Raw genomic sequence first — 20,214 nt, 5'->3', positions numbered from 1 at the left:
GGAAACTACATGCTTACAAAGAAGACTTCATTGGCCGTTTGTTAAAGGAAGGATCAGTAAAGACTGTGGATCAGTGCATCATGGATCGTTTTTTTCCTCAATTTTACAAGTGTAAGTACGTGCGATTAAAATTGTTGCCTCCTTTACTCTAGCTTGCAAATTGTGTATTTAGTTGTGTTTTGTTACTTGTAACAGCGTGTCGTGTATCAGGTTAACTCTTTATATTCTCATATCGCGTGTAAAGCCACGTTGGAAAAGCTACGCTTGCCGCTTTGTTTACGGATCGTCAGCTGTTCTTACACACATGCAACAGTTAAATTTTCAAAGTAGTTAAGCTATTCTGGATATAACTGTGGTCGCGGATATAACGGAGGGCGGTGAGGGAAGTGTCGCGGACGCCGCCCTCTTTATTCTGCCGCTCTAGGCAGCCGCCGAGGTCGCCTCTATGGACGTGCCGGCCCTGGCAGCGTCCGCGACACCTCCCTCACCACCCGCATCCTCGGCAGTTATATCCACGCGGATATAACTGAGGACGCGGGTGGTGACGGAGGTGTCGCGGACGTCGCCCTCTCTGTTCTGCCGCCCTAGGCGTGGATATAACTGCTGAGGACGCGAGTGGCGAGGGAGCTGTCGCGGACGCCGCCCACTCTATTCTGCCGCTCTATGGACGCGCCGGCCCTGTGGTTGTGTCTTCTGAGGTGGAGGGTAATGTGCGTGTGCGTGCGTGTGTGCGTGCGTGCGTGTGTGTAAAAAGAGCAGGTAGACTGTGACGGGATAGGAGGTCTCCTCGCCAGTTCTTGAAGTTTTTGCTCAATAAAATAGTTAGTCGTCTGTATTTTCAAGTCCATCGTCTGAATTTACATTCATCCACTGGCAGCCAAAGTTCACGCCTTACACTATGAAGCGTGTATGCACTGTGACTACTTTTATTTTGTTGATTAGCTGCTGGGCATTTCACTCTGTCTCGCGCTGAAGGCAGTCAGTTTCGACCAATAGCAGCAGGCTGTCATCGGTCCAATCAGCGCAGATTAGTTTCGCGCTAAGGAGGGGTTTGGAAATAAATGAATCGCTGAACGATTCATATGGGAGTCGCTGAGATAATTAGGTAAAACTAAATGCAGATTATAAGACCATGAAAGTGTTTTTTGACCTTGCATGCATATTAGACTGTTGTTGGAGACCCTTACAACCTAAATATGACCCTATTTCATGTATAATAGGGGCTCTTCAATAGAAATGAGTTATTAAAACTATTATGTTTAGAAATGTGTTGAAAAAAAAATCTCTCTGTTAAACAAAAATTGGAGGAAAACTAAATGGGGGCTAATAATTTAGGGGGGCTAATAATTCTGATTTCAACTGTAAATATATATATATATATATCTATACTCTGTAACATATTGGAATGTCTTTATAGCTGCAAACAATTTTGGTTATTTAAAAATGACTGTATAGCCTATAACAAATGCCATCATATCTTCTTTTTTATTTAGTAAATGTATTTTTTGTTTTTATTTAACAAATAATGTATTTTCTATTTGGGCTACTGAAGAGTGCCTGCCCAAAGGGCTACCAGGAATTTTGAAATTTTGCGAGGCCTGTAATGCATGGTATGGCAGCAAAGTTTCTTGCTTATTATGCCAGAATGAAAGTTTAGTTCTTAGATTTATCAGCCTAGATAATAGAAACCTTTCATTTTCATTAAGTCTTTGTACACAATGTTACTACAGAAGCTTTAAATAGGAAAATTATCAAAACTCTTTTCTTTTACATTTTGGATTGAGATGATAACGGTTTAATTCGATTCAATGATCTACGCTAGAGATCTGCGTGGGATTGAAATTTTAATCCCGTTCCCGTCAAGTTATATACCGCACCCAACCGCTCCCGCTGTATATTTAGTCTTTGTTCACACGCTGCCCACTCCGCCCCGTTTTTTACCCGACCATTTCCGCTAAATTTAGATCTGGTTTTCAAAATCTCACGTTAAAATTGGGCACTACCAAAAGAGTGTAGGTTGTGCAAGGATTGTAGGCTAAATGTCAGTTTTGTTTGCCCCTCTGTGATGAGACAGGAGTGCCACGTGACGTGCGGTGAGGTTTGTGGCTGGTAAGGCACTGACTCTTTCAAAGTCAGATTTACAAACATATCAACTTAATAATTTGGCAACTACAGTTTGTGTTTCATATATCATATCAGCATTATTTCTATACACATAGCAGGTACATATTGGGCCTATTACAAGCGACACACAGCAGAAGTGCAAAGCAGCAGTGCTCTCTCTCACACACAGACACACGCACCCATAGCACTAAGGCGGATGCACGCGTGCTCACTCTTTCTCGGGAGCGCGCACTCTTTCTCTCAGAAGTGCTATATTATTAGACCGCCCACTACCATTCAAATTACACCAGAGTTCCCGACTGCATTTTATTTGGCAATTAATTCCCGCGCCGCAAGAAAACTGGTCGGAATGCAGACCTCTAATCTATGCTAAGCTAACAGACCTCCTGCCAGTTAGTTGGAGGCCCAACTGTTTAAGTCTAGGTTGTAAAGTGAGTCTATTTAACATCTCCAAAAAGTGATGTGTTGCTTTAAAAACAGCGTCATAAAATCTCAATTCTGATTTCATTTAATTTTTAGAAGTCATAAAAATCCCAAACCTGAGACTTTCCCAATAATCAAACCAAAGTAATGTGCATCAAGTACCTGCCAAAAAATATTAATACTGACAAAAAAATCCAATCTTGTGAATTATAATTAGGACAATTAGGACAAAAAGGGCAATTGCTCACCCCAGTTCTGTCTCCAGAAGAACTCCAGGGTCTTCTGAGAGGAGAAGTGTTTCTTCACCGAGTAGTGCACTCTCTGGATCAGCATGTTGGACAGACCGGCCAGTTTCAGCAGGTAAGCCTGAGTCGCAGTGTGACCAAATGGATCCACAGCCCAGCCAGTTTTGGGTTTCACTCCTAACAAATAGTGGGGGGGATAAGATTTTAGGTCAAATGAGCAAATGTCTAAAATCATTACGCAAAATGTAATGTCAAAAGACTCGACCATCAATCAATGTAAATTTGGGCATCAAATATAAAACACTGCATATGACATACGATATTGGAAAAATCTGACATTGCAATATATTATTTTTCTGCCATATATATTGTGATATGAATATAGTTTCACCAAATGAATTAAATAGCTCTATTTTAAAGATTTCATTCATTTAGATAAATTGGAATGATCTAGTCTTTTTCTATGCAGTGAGTTTGCATAAATTATAATAAATTACAAGCATATGTAAATAAAAAAAGAGCAAAGATAAAAGTGAAATAAACAGTGCTTTTTGGTTTTCTAATAGTCTAATAGTATTCAGGTACAGAAATTGAACAAGCAAACATTATATAACATGGTCAAATTATTTAAAAATCATAATATCTTTTTCTTTTAATATTAAATAAATAACCTGCAATGTGACTATTGCATATACACACACTGCAATATCGATGCTCAAACAATATATTGTGCAGCCCTAATATGACGCATTGAACAAACTATGTATTTTTTTAAATAACTTGGCAATTGTTGATAGTTTTATTCAGCCAGAATTTATTTTAAGATTTATCTAAAGTGACAGTGAAGAAATGCAAAATATTTCCACCTTTACACAATTATTTGCCACAGGTCTTTTAAATATTATCTGAATCTCTTAATATTCACATCAAACCTTTGGCTATTACAGATCTATTTAGAACATTTTCTCCACAACATTACCAAATAGAAGACTTGTGTTGTAGCTTTAGAAACTTTTAATTTGATTAAATTAGAAACTGCCTAAACCCCCTACCCATTCTTTGTAGATTATAGACATTTTTAATTTAGTTAAACTCTAGAATATAAGACAAAAAATAAAAGAAGCTTCTGGTGACTTCTAAAAAACTTGGGGTCCCTATTTAAGAAAGTGAAATGAAGTCTGATGTCTGATTTCATTACTCCTTTGGAATTAAAACTATTCTTCCCAATAGGTATAGATTAATAATTAACTTCATATTGAATATTATTTTATTTGATAATTCACGATTATTATTTGCACTTTATTTTTTTACATGTTATATTATTGTGCATATTCATCTGGATGACCATGTTGTATGATTTTTTTTTCCCAGTTTTTGTTTGCTTGAAGTTGCTGTATGTTGTTTAGAATAAATGCACATACATGTGGTCAATCATTTTATCATTGTTCCAGAGAAAATGAAAATGAAAATAGATGCTTTTCTTTTGAACTTTGCATACACCGAAGACTATAGGTGTTGGGTAAGTTCCTTCAAAAAAGTAATTAATTATAATTGCATCGTTAAAATTGTATTTAAATCACTTTTCTAATTACTTTAAGGAAAAGTAACTTACTTAATAAGTAATTTAATTGACTTATTAAATATTAAAAATCCACAAAAATCTCAATGCATAGACAAGAGAAACAACTGTAAACTTTTAATTCTTTAAACAATGAGTCAAGCAGGATATTTTTAAAATGAACTTCAAGTCTTTCATAAATTAAATTTAAGTCTTTATAAATCAACAAAATTTAATCAATATATTCACAAAAACATAAAGGGCGCTATTACACAACCGACGCAATAAGGTGCAAGACGTGTTTGGCACGATTTGTTGCTATTCTTAGACCAACGCAACCTTAATTTTCCTGCTTTGCGCCACGCCGTTTAAATAGTAAATGTATTTGCTCCACTTTGTAGACTCATGGGTGTGCTGGTCTAAAAAGGAGGTGTGTTAAGGCGCATTGTTGGTGCGTTGCTATTTTGAGGAACTAAAACGGACTGGGCAATTGACCAGCTGAAAGCAGGTCTAAAGTCCAGTGCACAATGCGTTAGTTGTGCTCCTTAAATGTGTACATATTGCTTAATCCACACAGGATGTACAGCAATACACAAATATGTTTACAAATGAAAAAAAAAATAAAGGATTAAAATATTCCAAAAATTATTATTTTCTACATAAATATAAAAACCACTGCTCCATGCCTTCTTCATGTCAGGGGGGTTTTTATCAGTTCATTCATGACAGTTTGCATTTGTATAATGTTATTATTATTAGCAGTCTTATTTATTATACGCATATTTATAATTGTTTTAATAAAAACAAGCTTAGATTTGTCCACCTGTCGGGTTTTGGAGACGTCTGCATCACCATATGGGGCATAAGAACAGGACAAGTGTTTGGGTATAACTCAGTTTATTTGTTTCCAGGAAATTAGAACTGAATTTAGAAATAGTTTTGAAACAAATATTTGAGCTTAATAAACAAAATTAAATATGTAGGCTAATGAATGTCTTCAGTGGAGTGAGTACAACACCATTTCCTTATCCACGAAAGTAAAGGAATAAAGTAAAGAGTAAAAGCAAAGTAAAAAGAAAGTAAAGAGCCTGAATGGAGAAGGCTCATACTTTATCCTCATTGCAGATGGTCTGTTTAACTCGATAGTGAAGCGTTCCGTTTTTCCACTTACAAATTCCACCATGTAAATAGAAAATGCACCATGGTGTGACATAACAGACTTTTAAAGGGAATGGGAGTTAAGACTCCGATTGGTTTAATGCACATTATGCTCAAAACACACCCAGAACTCATTAAGAGTATAAGCATAACCCCGCCACGACGCAAAGTGTCTTTTTCTGTCCTTAAAATAGCAAAAGTAGATTTGGAAATAATAGCAAAAGCATTATTTAGCTTAATCCTTTTGCGCCATGCGCTTTAGACTTTGCACCTATATCATTAAAATAGAGCGCAAAATGTTTCAAATGAATCACACCATATTTCATACGTACCATAAATTATTTTGTCCTTGTTTCTTATGCAAGTAGAATTGTTAGACAAATCGAATCTTCTTTAGTTTAAAAAATACATGTACATTAAATTAAATGTATTTGTAATATTACTATGAACTAATTTCACAATCCGTGTTTTTAAGCCTGTGCAATTGTGTTGTAACCTTGTAACAGATGTAACCTTTTTTTGTTGGAAAAATAGTTATATTCTGCAAAACCTTTGTAAAAACATATATTTTTTTAATATTTTATAAATACACGTATTGAATTTTTTAAATATTCTATGAATCACCAACGACCAGTTTCAGTTACAAAAAAACTTCTTTAAAGTTCGACTGAGGAAAAAATAACTTGCATATACATTTTGGATGGCCTCATAGTGCGTAAATTAACATAATATTTTCATTTCTGGCTGAACAATCCTTGAAGTTAAGTTAGGAATGACTTTCAGCAAGGTCCCATTTTAAGTATGAAACTAGGAATGAAATCGGCAGGGTATTTACAACAGAAGAGACTTGTAGAACAGAGAAACGCAGGAGATGCATATATAAGGACACGTGTACCTTGAAGAGACCCGCGTCTCTATTCATGAGCACATGAGAATGAGCAAACCGTATTACAGCAGCAGCAGTTCTCCCGAATGCTGGTTGCAGGGCATCAACGGCAAAAAAAAAAAACAGATGTTGTCTGAAAGCCAAAGACTACTGTAGTATTTGTCTCTCCAATCAATCTATATTTGAGAACAGATCCACCAACAGCTGAGATATCAGGAGAGCAGATGGTAGAGTGGATGTGTGGTAATGAGAGCCACGGCTTTGCTCCATGTTTTAATACACTAATAATGAACATTGGAGATTAAAAAAAAAAAACGATTCTCCCAAAGGTCTTTGAGCCAATATGGGAAGTATAAAAATGTGGAGGAGCTAAAATTCCTTACAGTATTGCATTTAAAAGGTTGGGTTTCATGACCTACATATTGAACTGAGTTAGATTCAGAATTTAAATGGGCCTGAAACAAGATTTTATTACCCAGTTCAATCTAGGACCGCCCACAGTCCCTTAGATTACAGGAAAACTGGAAAGTTCTTTCTCAGTTAAACAAGTTTATTGTCTTTCTGACTTAACTTTTAGGTTAAAATCCACATGAACTGGAAGTTGTGGAGACCTTTATTGCAGAATTTTGATGTACTTTCAACAGGGTATATGCACACAGACTTTATTTATTTTATCCCAGTATTTTTAATTGAGTTTCTGTGCTTACCTGCTGCTACTGACGGCGCTCACGTTTACACAATCTTTTAACCCGTTTTACACTTGAACAACTAAATGAATGCTTAAGTCTATTTAACTGATAGTATTTTAATTACTTTACATCAGTGCTGTAAAAGGAATCTTATGAGATTGAAAGTAGTTACATTAACTTTCGCTGAAAGTTTATCACTGACTGAAAAACACTAGCTGTGTATATATAGCCAAAGTCCCTTTAAGACAAGTCATTTCACTCGGCGGCCATCTTTGAAACGCATCGCAGGCAGTATGTTCAGGCATTCAAACATCAAATTCTCCAAAACTGCTTGCCAAGCTTATAATTAGATTTCATATTCGTAATCTTCAATAAAATTAAACAACAACCCTCTCTTTAGTTTTATTTCTAAACGTCTGGATCACACAAAATCTAAAAGAAACTCACGTCTGGACTGAGCCGCTCCTCCAGAGTATCGTCAGTCTATAGGATGATTGGCTCCTGTACTAGAAGGCAGGCTTTATTCGCCATTTAGCGATCGATAATTGGCTCCTGTACTAGAAGGCAGGCTTTATTCACCATATAGTGAGCGATGATTGGCTCCTGTACTAGAAGGCGAGGTTTATTTGCCATATTGACCATTACACTTTTCCCAATTCAAAATGATAAGTTACACGCTTTGTATATTCTATAGTCTTTGATATAACCTACTGAAATGAATATTGAGTGGGGGGCGAGGCTTTGTTTTTGCGCATCATTCCCTCACAGCAAACTAACGGTATAAGGCGTGTGTATTAGAATATTGAGGTTGAACCTGTCAAGCTGACGTCAACAGAAGGACCACAACTCCAAACGCGGATGAAAATTGGTCAGATTTTGATTAAAGGTTATCTAAATAGACGTTTTTATTTAGTGGATTAACTTAATCGTGGATTAATGGTTCACCTAAAGAATAACAGTAGCTACGTTTCCATCAACCTATTTTTATGCGCATTTTAGTTATGTGCATAAAAACTGTTGATGGAAATGCCAAGATGCGCATAAATTTTGAAAATGCGCATAAAAACATAAGCGCATAACTGAGTAGGATAAACTTTTTATTCGATAAGAAAATATTATTAGAACATATTCCAGTATACGCATTAAAAAAGGTCATCATTTGTTATAAGAGATCATGTGATGATAAAAATGTGTGTGAAGGGCTGAACACACTGTAAAACACCTAAAATGTTGTTTTGGTCATTCTAAAATGCCTTGATCGTTTCAGTATTAGTGTTATTATATTATTGATTACCTCCAGAATATACAAGAGCGTCTGTTCTCCGCGTCTCACGCCTTCAAACGCCACCACACGTTCACTGCGTGTCAGGATTGCCTTTGAGGGGCAAGTCGTTTATTAAATGAAGAAAAGATCGACACAGCTTCTCCTACTGCAGCAAATTCCATTTTTACTGTTGATATTTGGCGGCAGTTAATCAGGAAATGATGATTTTATTCGCATTGATTCGTTGGATGCAAATGCTGCTTTATTCACACATCTTTTATGCGATAATCCAGTTTTGCGCATAAAGTTAATTCGCATTTTTGGATGGAAACATAGCTAGTGTGTGCTAGAAATATAAAGATTGTAAATTTTGATTTCACAAGACCTTTGAGAGTACACAGTAGGGGTGTAATGATACACTCAAGTCACGGTCCAATACACATATCACAAAATGACTCAACTTCAAAAGTTAAAAGCCAAAATTAAATTAGTGTTTGCAATTATTACTTCTTTTAAGGGATATGGTTAAAACTGTACTTTTAATCACTTGGAAAATGGACATTTGATATTGACTCGAGGTGGTGGACTTGAATAGAACTCTGTCCTGTTTTGTAATGCACAGTGCAGTGTTGAAACCAGAATACAAATATATTTATGATTCTGAATTTGAATATGCAAAATTATGCTAGCACAGGGATGGGCAAACTTGGCCCCGGAGGCCAGATGTCCAAAGTTTAGCTCTAATCAAATACACCTGCCTATAGCTTTCTGGTGATCTTCAAGACACTGATTAGCATGTTTGATTAGTGTTAGAGCAATACTCTAATGCTGCAGTCACACTAGATTTTGAGCATGCGAAATTCTGTCATAAGGCGCTACGAAAAGAGGTGGGATTAAACAAGATGATGAGCCATTTAAAAAAAAGCGAGCGATTGGTCTAAAATATAAATTTCTGTACAGACAGGTCATGTTTTTATCATTTTTTTATATAATTCTTTTTTCAGGGTTTTCACCTTTAATGGATAGGAAGGTGTAGAGTATTGACAGGAAAGCATGGGGAGCAAAGAGAGGGCAAGGATGGGCATAGGACCACGAGGCGGGAATCGAACTCGGGTCACCGTGAGCACTTACCCTTGAGCACTAACCACTACACCACTACATCACGGGTCGCCGTGAGCACTAACCACTACACCACTGGTGCAGACACATGTTTTTATCTTTGATTTGTCTCACGTTATGCGATTCTGCAGGTCAGAGTTCACCAAGGTTAAACTTTGCAACGTAACGAACAGCGAAACTTGTCGCACATGCTAGCGTTTCTGGTTTGTCGCATTTACTTGTGTGTGACTGGAAGTCTATGGGGCGAAAAGTGCACTGTGATCGCGGCATAAGTATGTTTGCACTCAGACACTCACTACATATAAACACTGTAGTCCATTCATGACTGGTAAAATCAGACATATGACATTCTTTATATAAAATTTTCTCATTTTAATATACAGTTGAGGGCAAAATCCTCAGGTGCAATCATTATTCTTTTTCAAATATTTATCAAATTATGTTTAATGAAGCAAGAAAATTTTTATAGTTTTTCGTATAATATGTTAAGTTTTATATTTTTATGTTTTTATTTAAAAAAAATTTTATTTATGCTAAAATAAAAGCAGTTTTATGTTTTTTTTTTTTACATTTTAAGTAATAATATTAGTAACCCCATTAAGCAATTTTTTTTTTTGTTAAAGAACAAACCACTGTTGATCACAATGAATTGACTAATTACTTTAACTTGATAACTTTAACCAAATTAATCTAGTTAAACCTTTAAATTGCACTTTAAGCTGAATACTAGTATCGTAAAATATATCTAGTAAAATATTATGTACTGGCATCATGGCAAAGATGAAAGAAAACAGTTATTAGAAATTATCTATTCAAACTGTTATGTTTAGAAATGTGTTAAAAAATTCTGTTAAACAGAAACTGGGGGAAAATATAAAATAATTAAAATTAAACAGGATAACAAGAATTGAATTCTGCATTCAACTGTATATTTTACAGTGCAAGTATTCATGGCACTTCACTTTTACCACATTTTTTGTTACAGCCTTTTTTCAAAATGGATTAATTTTATTTATTTCCTCACAATTTTGCACATAATAACCCATAATGACAATGTAAAAAAAAGTTTTTGAAATTGTTGCAAATTTATTAAAAATAGAAAACCTAAAAAATCCCATGTACAGAAGTATTCACAGTCTTTACCGTGTAGCTATAAATTGAGCTCAGGTACATTCTGTTTCAACTGATCATTCTTGACATGTTTCAGCAGATTAATTTAATTAATTTACCGCAGTTAACCTGTGGTAAATTCAGTTGATTGGGCATGATTTGAAAAGGCATACACCTGTCTATATAAGGTCCCAGGGTTGACATTGCATGTCAAGGCACAAACCAAGCATGAAGAGAAAGGAATTGTCTGTAGATCTCCAAGACAGGATTGTCTCAAGGCACAAGGCTGGGGAAGATTACAGAAAAAAATTCTGCTACACTAAAAGGTCTAATGAGCACAGTGACCTCCATCATCCGTAAGTGGAAGATGTTTGGAACCACCAGGACTCTTCCTAGAGCTGGCTGGCTATCTAAGCTGAGTGATCGGGGAGAAGGGCCTTTGTCAGGGAGGTGATCAATAACCCGATGGTCACTCTGTTGGAGCTCCAGCGTTCTTCTGTGGAGAGAGGTGAACCTTACAGAAGAACAACCATCTGTGCAGCAATCCACCAGTGGCCAGATAGAAGCCAATCTCGAATTTGCAAAAAGGCATCTGAAGGACTCTCAGACCATGAGAACCAAAATTTTCTGGTCTGACGAGACTAAAATTGAACTCTTTGGAGTGAATGCCAGGTGTTACGTTTGGAGAAAATCAGGCACCGCTCATCCCCAGGCTAATACCATCCCTACAGTGAAGCATGGTGGTGGCAGCACCATGCTGTGGGAATGTTTTTCAGCAGCAGAAACTGGAAGACTAGTCAGGATAGAGGGAAAGATGAATGCAGCAATGTACAGAGACATCCTGAATGAAAACCTGCTTCAGAGTGCTCTTGACCTCAGACTGGGTCGACGGTTCATCTTCCAGCAGGACAATGACCCAAAGCACAATGTCAAAATATCAATGGAGTGGCTTCACAACAACTCCCTGAATGTCCTTAAGTGGCCCAGCCATAGCCCAGACCTAAATCCTATTAAACATCTCTGGAGAGATCTGAAAAGGGCTATACACCGTCGCTTCCCATCCAACCTGATAGAGCTTGAGAGGTACTTCAAAGAGGAATGGGCAAAAATTCCTAAAGATAGGTATGCCAAGCGTGTGGCATCATATTCAAAAAGACTTGAGGCTGTAATTGCTGCCAAAGGTGCATCAACAAAAAAATTGAGCAAAGGCTGTGAATACTTATATACATGTGATTTTTCAGGTTTTTTATTTTTAATAAATTTGTAAAAATTTCAAAAAATCTTTTCACATTGTCATTATGGGGTATTGTGTGCAGAATTTTGAGGAAATAAATTAATTTAATCCATTTTGGAATAAGGCTGTAATATAAAAAAATGTGGAAAAAGTGAGGCGCTATGAATACTTTCCGGATGCACTGTATATAAATTGTACAGAAATGTGTCACAAATAAAATGAAATGATATTAGCAGAGACTGAAATCATCCCCATTCGCCGAACTGCCTCTATCACAGTGTCTCCACTCCCCCTATAGCTGGTGTGTGGTGAGCGCACTGGCGCCGTTGTCCTGTGGCTGCCGTCGCATCATCCAAGTGGATGCTGTACACTGGTTGTGATGTGGAGAGACCCCCCCTCATGATTGTGATGTGTTTTGGGTGTATGGCCATACACGATAAATGCGATATATAAATACACTTTATATTTACATTACAATACACAAAAAGTGTTAATAATACAATTTAACTCTTAGTGCCTAAAGAACTAAGAGCAAAGCACGTTTATACAAGTGGTTTGTCAATCCCACTCACCTGTGTGAAGCATACTTTATTAATGGACGGCAATGGCCAGGAAAAAAGATAACTGACAGCTGCTAATTAAAGAGCGCTCTTTTGTGTATTCCTGTACGTAATCTGTTAGCAGCTTTTGACAAGCTGTTTTACTATAGTTTATGACAGAAAGGTTCTCATTTGTCCATCTTCTTTTAATATATAGGCTTTTTTTAAACCTTTAGGCATTTTAATGTAATCCATGACGTGATTTATGCACGTGATGTATTCACTAGTTTTATATTCATTTATATTGGTTACGTGGCGGACATTGGACTCTCTCGCTCTCGTTAACATGCTTAAATACCTGTGCTTAATGACAATATAAAAGCTGTTCAAGTCCTCGTGTGTGAGATTTAAGGTTTGGGACTCGGCTGAAGTCTATTCTGAAATAAAAGTGTCAGACTTGACGTCATTCGCTATGGTTTTTTAATGACGTGCGACTCGCATTGACAGGTGAAAATCTACATCTACATGCTTACACTGCAGACACGAGAACACAGATCCGATTCATATCGGATAAATTTCCACACATGAACAAGGCCTGAATCTGATTTGAGTAAATCGGAATCCATGTGATTTGTTCCTGCTTACACATACATGGGCCATATCCGATCTGTGCCACATGGGAGAAAAAAATAAATAAAATCAGAATTGAGTCACTTGAACAGTGCGGTGTAAAAGCAGCCTTAGTCTTTGACTCTACATGTGTCTGCCGTCTTAGATTTAGTGTGGCGATATCTAACGTTTTTTTATTTCAAGCCAACAGAAAATTGATGAGAAGCATTCCTAAATTAGCCAAAATGATTTACAGTACATACCCAAATTTCTCTCCAACCATTGGTGGCCTTCGACTAACTGATCTATCAATGCAAAGTAGTGTGCGTTGGCTTCGTCTGGCATCACCCAGCCTCCTGTAGCCACCTCCAGCTGACCGTTCTCTACCAGCCTACACAGAAAGAAAGAGAGAGAGAGAGAGAGAGAGAGAGAGAGAGAGAGAGAGAGAGAGAGATGAAAAAGAAGAAAGGAGAGAGAAATCCTTAAGTCAACATGAAACTGCATGCATAAACTCTTTGTCATATTGTAAGGATTTGATGCATCAGGAACTGAATGCATCATGAAAAGCAGTTTTTTTTTTTAATTAACAGCAGCTAAAAATATAACACCATCAATAGATTTCTATGAAGCTCTGCACATGGTCATGTTTTAGATTTAGTTCGAGGAAGGCTGCTTTGTTCTAATTTGTTCCCCTAATAAAAAATTGAAAACCATATGTGGTATTTTTTCCAATTCATTTACACTAATTAAAATTTACAGGGCCAGAAAATGCCTTTAGAAAACAGATACACAGTTACCTTTACCATCTCCATGTAAAAACTTTTTTTTTTTAAACAATGACAGAATGTGAATGTGTATCACGTCTCTATTCAATACACACGTACGTACAAAAAACATATTCATATAAGGTGGACTAAAAGACTGTATGTGCGCTGTTTATTTATAATAGAGCCCTGCACAGGCTTTAATTCTAAGCCCTAGCCTGGCCCTGGCCCGAGATGCACAGGCTGTAGCACTACCCTTGTCTAACAGCTTATAAATTTTTTTGGCCTAAGTCCGACCCAAAGCCTGTCTTTTTTCCGCCAATCAGCTTATACTGTTATAGCCATTAAAATAGACTAGATTTGTATTTAATAGAAAGTTGATGTTTTTAGTTTCATTTTTTTAATCAGAATAATTTAGAGAAATGTTTGAAGGTTTTTTTTTTTTGTAAGTTTTAGTTTAAGTGACATCGATATCCAAGCAGTATGTGGGCCACAGTGAGTCTACTTAATATACAAGTTGTGCATTGTGCATAACCAGTTGGCTCATCATTTAAAGTTGTCACTATTTGAAAAGTTGACCAGAAGTCCTGGCTTTCCTCTAGTGTTTTTTTCATAGTTTAAAGTTCGCCATTGACAATTTTTCTCCAGAAGTCCTGCCTTTCCTCTAGCGTTTTTTTCATAGTTTTATATTAGCCATTGGCAATTTTTCTTCAGAAATCCTGCATTTCCTCTAGCGTTTTTTCATAGTTTTAAGTTCGCCATTGGCAATATTTCTCTTTATGTTCTCCATTGCACATGGCTGAAAATCTCTATGCGCAAAGAATCACTGGCGCTTCCGGACTGCACGCATTAGATCTCATTAAACATTTTTAAAAAGTTTTTTCTACGTTTTTTTTTAAACCCGATATGCATGCTAGCTACGACGTGAAAATTGGTCCGAAGCTCAGGCTCAAATGCAGGGCACTAATTTATAAAGTTACATTAACAACATCATTGGTAGGTAGTATGGAATACTTTTAAGCAAAACAAATGTTTCTGTAGGTACTTGTCCTGTCATCATACACTCATAAATTATGCTGTGATTTCTATCTCTACTTTTACTTACAAGAGGCCTATTATGCAAAAATCAATTTTATTAGGAGTTTAAACACAGTTGTGTGGCAACAGTCTCTGAATATAACCAGCTTCTAATGGCAAAAGTTCATTAATTTATTTTTTATAATCACACATCATAAAATCAATACTTTGATTCACATTCTCCCTTCATCCTTCATTAGCATAGGACATTAGTCTTGTTTTTGAATCTGCCACTATGCTGACACATAGGAATTTGAATTTTTGAAAAGATTTTTGAAAGTCACAATTAGGATCAAATCACATTTCAGAACAAAATGCACACGAGAACTGATAAAAAAAAGAGTTCTAGTGCAAGACTGGAGATGTTGTGATGAAAGATGAAAAATCAAAAAGGCGAAGATGCTCCTTTCAAAATTTTCCAGACTTTCCTTCATTTATCGGGTCTGAAATAACTAAGTTCTCTTTCTCCAAACCATATCCATGTATCCATGTACCTGATATTGTGGCCTAACTCCTCCCCAAACTTCCCATTGTCCTGTCCCATTGGCTGTAGGTCATGCCAATGTGGTTTTTCAGTCAGAACACTTTCACACAGCAGGATTTTGTCAAGGTATTTAGCATGCCAACTATTTCACAGGCATCAGTGATATGTCAACGATTATCTCTGAAAGCGTCTTTCCTAAAATTCACACTGTATGATTTTCATGTCGATTTGCCTCCAATTTCAGGAAATTGTCTGAGATTTCACATAACTCAACAGACAGAGAAAATAGGGGTTAAAACCGTGCAGTGTGAACTTGGTATTAGTCTTAGTTTAACATTTAGTCTAACTTTAGTTTAACTGTTATACGATCTAATAGTTGTTGTTAAATCAAGGACAATTTGCAACAAATTTTTGAGGGAACTTTCTAATAATTACCCAAAAGGCACAGGATGTCAACATGACATCAGATCGTCATGGGATGTTGCATTTTGTTTGTAAATGAAAATCGGGTTGACATCAGAACCCAACATCAGGCTGACGACAATGTCCAATGTCGGATAGATGTTGCATTTTGGTTACTTTCCAACGCAACCTAAAAACAACAAAATATCAACGTCTAACGATGTTACAGCTTGACGTTCTGTGGACGTTACCAATATGACGTCTATCAGACGTTGCCATACCTGGCAAATAAATGTCAGTATTTGACATCAATATGACGTTGGTTCAAGATTGTCATTGGTCTCGATTTTGGTCACTTTCCAACACAACCTAAAATCAACAAAATATCAATGTCATTTGACGTCGATATTGGACATCAAAATAACATTGTCCTTAGCGACCTAAATCTAACCTAATAATAATGTCTTATGATGTTGTGTGTCTGCTGGGTAGCTATTAGTTCGTTCAATCAGTCACTTTTTACACTCATTTGTTTTCTAGTTTTAGTTCAATCATAGTCACATTTCATAAATTTGTGACTTAGTTTTAATTAAAATCTCTTTGTACTGCATTGTATTTCTGATTCCCTACTTGATGTCATGTAGGTCATAGAAAATTGGGTTTTTAAACTGGTAAATCAAGGGTGAAAAGTTCTGATTTGTCTGTTTAGAGAAAGAAAATGCTCCATCTGTCGCGTTAAGGCTGTTTGATAACAGAATATGAAGATGTACAATAACAACAGGAACATAGGTCGATTTTTAAGTCTAACATAGGCAAAGCTTTGAAGATGACAGAGGAGCTGGAAATGTTTCACCGCTGCAACATCATAGACAACGTTTCTCCAGGGTTTTCACTACAAAGCACTTTCTCCACATATGCACAATTACACATAGTACCGAATGCTTTTTTTCTAGGTTTATTGAGCTTTGCTGCAGCAAACTAATTATTTTCTTGAACAGACAGCAGACACCTTGGGTAACGGCATCCCTTATTAGAAGTAGAGTTCTCCAGGCCTGATTGCCAGTCAGCAGCTTTTCTCTGTAATGCTGAATATTTCAGCTCCAAATCGTATAGCGCGGCCCTCTGGAGGCCAGTAATAAGAGCAGCGGTAGCAAATCCAAAAGAGCACCAGCTCAGCATGGAACTGACAGAAACTTTCAAAATTACTTTGAAAAATGGTCTGCTATTCTCTCTGGTCAACAGAATGAACCACAGGGCAGCAGTGATTAGATCCTTCATTAAAATCAAAAACCAAATTCAATTTTGTCAGACTTAAGGTCTTTGCACACTGAAGTCTGAAATTTTCATATCAGTTTTTTTATATGCGAATAAAATACCAAAGATCTAATCCATTGCATGAAAATAACTGAGAATGTGCTATCTTATCAAAGAGCTGCGTGGGATTATCCCAAAATTCAAAGTTTATTTCCGGAAATCAGTGGCATTTTGATTCTTTGCTTGCTATACTGCAGCCATAGAAAGAACAAATTTCCAGTGTAAGTCAGAATTATCAGCCCCTCTGATTTTTCTCTGTTATTTTTCAAGGCACTTATATACAGCCTAAAGTGACATTTAAAGGCTTAACTAGGCTAATTAGGCTAACTAGGCAGGTTGGGGTAATTAGGCAAGTTTTTGTATAACGATGGGTTGTTCTGCAGAGAGTCGAAAAAAAATATAGCTTAAAGGGGCTAATAATTTTGACCTTAAAATGTTTTTTTTTTAAACTGAAAACTTTTTTTTATTCTGCATGAAATAAAACAAATAAGACTTTCTCCAGAAGAAAAAATATTATCAGACATACTGTGAAAATTTCCTTGCTCTGTTAAACATTGTTTGGGAAATATTTTAAAAAAGAAAAAAAAATTCAAAGGGGGGCTAATAATTCTGACTTCAACTGTATGTGAATTAAATCATCCTGAACAGAGACTGGCATTGAAATGCACACAGTGGTCAAACACTGGCATGGGAAATGTACCAGCACATGGTACTTTACAACAGTGGTTCTCTATATCTGCCACATTCTGTCTTTATATTACACAATTTGTTTGTCATTTGTTTGTCATAAAGTGCGCTGTGCTCTGAGTGACAGCATCCTGATTTTTTACTTTTACTTCTACAGTTGCTCTGAATTGTTAAAACAGCTCTTAAAAAGCTATTTTTGGATGTGAAATCCAAATAAAATAAAAATGTCTATGTTACACAATTTGTTTGTCATGAAGTACTATGTGCTCCAAGTGACAGAACTCTGAATTTTGCATTTCACTTTTACGGTAGCTCTGAATTGTCAAAACAACTCTCAAAACGATATTAAAAAAAAAAAAAAAAAAAAAAAAAAAAAAAAAAAATTAATTAAAAAAAGTGTCTGCGTGATACCACAGTGGTTAGTGCACTGACATATCATGCGGCAGCGCCCCGGGCATCCCGAGTTCAAATCCCGGCTCGTGGACCTTTCCCAATCTTACCCCCCTCTCTCTCTCCCATTTAGCTTCCTGTCAACCTGTCCTGAAAAATAAAGGCAAAAATGCCAAAAATAAAAAAATGAACAAAAATGTAACCATATTTTTATGCTGGATGAAAGTTTCTGATGCAGAGTGTAAAAGTGATTGACACAAAATGATGAATGATGAATTTTACCTGCAAAACGAAAATTGAAGACGAAAATTTTGTATTCAGTGAATACAATGAACCATCAAGAAAAGAATTGTAACAACTCTGACATACCAAGTAAATTACGAATTACGACAGTTTGAAAGAGCCCCTTTTAGGCTTTGATTTTAATTGTGCCATTTTAGTGACTGTAGCTTTAAAATCATTGAAACAAGGCTAACATTCTATGCTAATGTAGGGGAGAGATCATCACTAATGGGCGGGGCTTTCCACCTCGGACGACACATTCAATCTGCAGACAGATTAATAAAATTAATTAACTTTTACCTTTAAAAGTAAGGCTGTACAATATTGGAAAAATCTGACATTGTGATTTTTTGTTTCTCTGTGATATATTTTGCAATATGAATAGTTTCACCAGATAGCTTGAATAGCTCAATTTGGAAAGAAATTCTTAATTTAGATTATTTTGTAAGAGTGTGAATCATGGATAAAAAATATATAAATACAATAAACAAGCAGTAAAATAAACATCACTTTGGGGTTTTCCGGAGAGTCAAACAATATTCAGGTACAGAAACTGATTAATGAAATATAAAATAACACTGTATAGTCTTCATTGTATTAATAAATCAATATTGCGATGTGAACATTGTGAACACACATATTGCTATATCGATGCTGAAACGATATATTGCACAGCCCTAATTAAAAGCTGGTTATATTCACAGACTGTTGCCACACAACTGCATTTACACCCCTTACAAAAGTGATTTTTGCATAATAGGTCCCCTTTAAGTCATATTACTATTTGTAGTATACAGGTTAACCTTCTTGAAAAGATAAATCCAAAACTAATTGCTTCCTATATCAAGTTAAACGTTCATAAAATTGAGGTTCAGGTAAGGTTAAATCAAGATCAAAAAGTGTTGACATGCTTTTTGATTGCCATATGAAATATCTGAAAAGTCTTATTCGCAATAGTGCAAATTAAACGTACACATGTCAGCACATATTACAATTTATGGACTTATCTCCAGTTTCCATTTCAGTAACGCAAAAGGCAGGCTCCCGAGCACAGACAACTTGATTTATTCTGAAGATACACCTCCATGTATGTGGCAGTAAAAGAAATTGAATCATTATGCTAGACCCTGATTCGGCTGATATAAAATGAAATAAAACCTGCTCATGCCTGCCAAAAATCCTGATTTGGAGTCAGCCAAGGCCATCCTGGAAATAAATGGGGGTGAGGTGAGGAGGGGGGGGTGCAAATGTTCAAAAAGAAGAGGGCTTGTTTGCTTCAAACTATTTCAGTGCATCAAATCAATAGTGAATAAATATTGGCGTTGTATTTTTCATTTGGCTTCAGCCTTCACCTCAGGCCGTTTTGAAAGATGCTCTAATTGGAATTCAAAGCCACAGCGGAAATGCTTATTACATTTCCACATGACATTTGTGTCTCTTTTCCCATGGCTAGAACAACAGCGAACATGGCTGTATGTTTGATATGCATTTAGAGCCTATCCTCTCCTGTGGTGACTCTGCTGTCATGTGCGGCATGCACTGACGACTAAAGGGAATACAATTGATAATCTATGGCTTCAAATCAAATACATGAAGACATTTTGAAAGCTGTTAGGGAAATAAATATGTGCTACAAACTAGGGGTGGAATGGTACACATACATACATGACATTCAGTACGGCGGGAGGGAAAAACAAGTCAACAAAACAAACCTTTACACAGTGTTTTTATGACCGATTTTTTTTAAAGGTGACCTATTAAGCAAAGTCTCAAATCTCAAAACGAGTCTGTGTAGCTTCAGCTAAAAATACCTCACAGATCAGATATTTTGCCATGCTATGTTTTTTCTATTTTAT

At 36.3% G+C, this 20,214-nt stretch overlaps 1 protein-coding gene across 1 annotated transcript in view; it reads right to left on the bottom strand.

Moving 5' to 3' along the window:
• Nucleotides 1–20,214, bottom strand: part of man2a1 (mannosidase, alpha, class 2A, member 1) — a 140,421-nt gene that overhangs the window by 89,033 nt on the left and 31,174 nt on the right. Inside the window, exons 5-6 of the mRNA XM_056458605.1 lie at nt 13,222–13,349; nt 2,796–2,969 (exon numbers count right to left, since the gene is read on the bottom strand). Of these exons, the coding sequence (XP_056314580.1) occupies nt 2,796–2,969; nt 13,222–13,349 (302 nt within the window). The remainder of the gene's footprint in view (nt 1–2,795; nt 2,970–13,221; nt 13,350–20,214) is intronic.

Source organism: Danio aesculapii, chromosome 5, assembly GCF_903798145.1.
Source record: "Danio aesculapii chromosome 5, fDanAes4.1, whole genome shotgun sequence".
Classification (NCBI taxonomy): domain Eukaryota; kingdom Metazoa; phylum Chordata; class Actinopteri; order Cypriniformes; family Danionidae; genus Danio; species Danio aesculapii.
The sequence above is the reverse complement of the archived record's forward strand: the minus strand, read 5'-3'. Positions and strand labels throughout refer to the sequence as shown.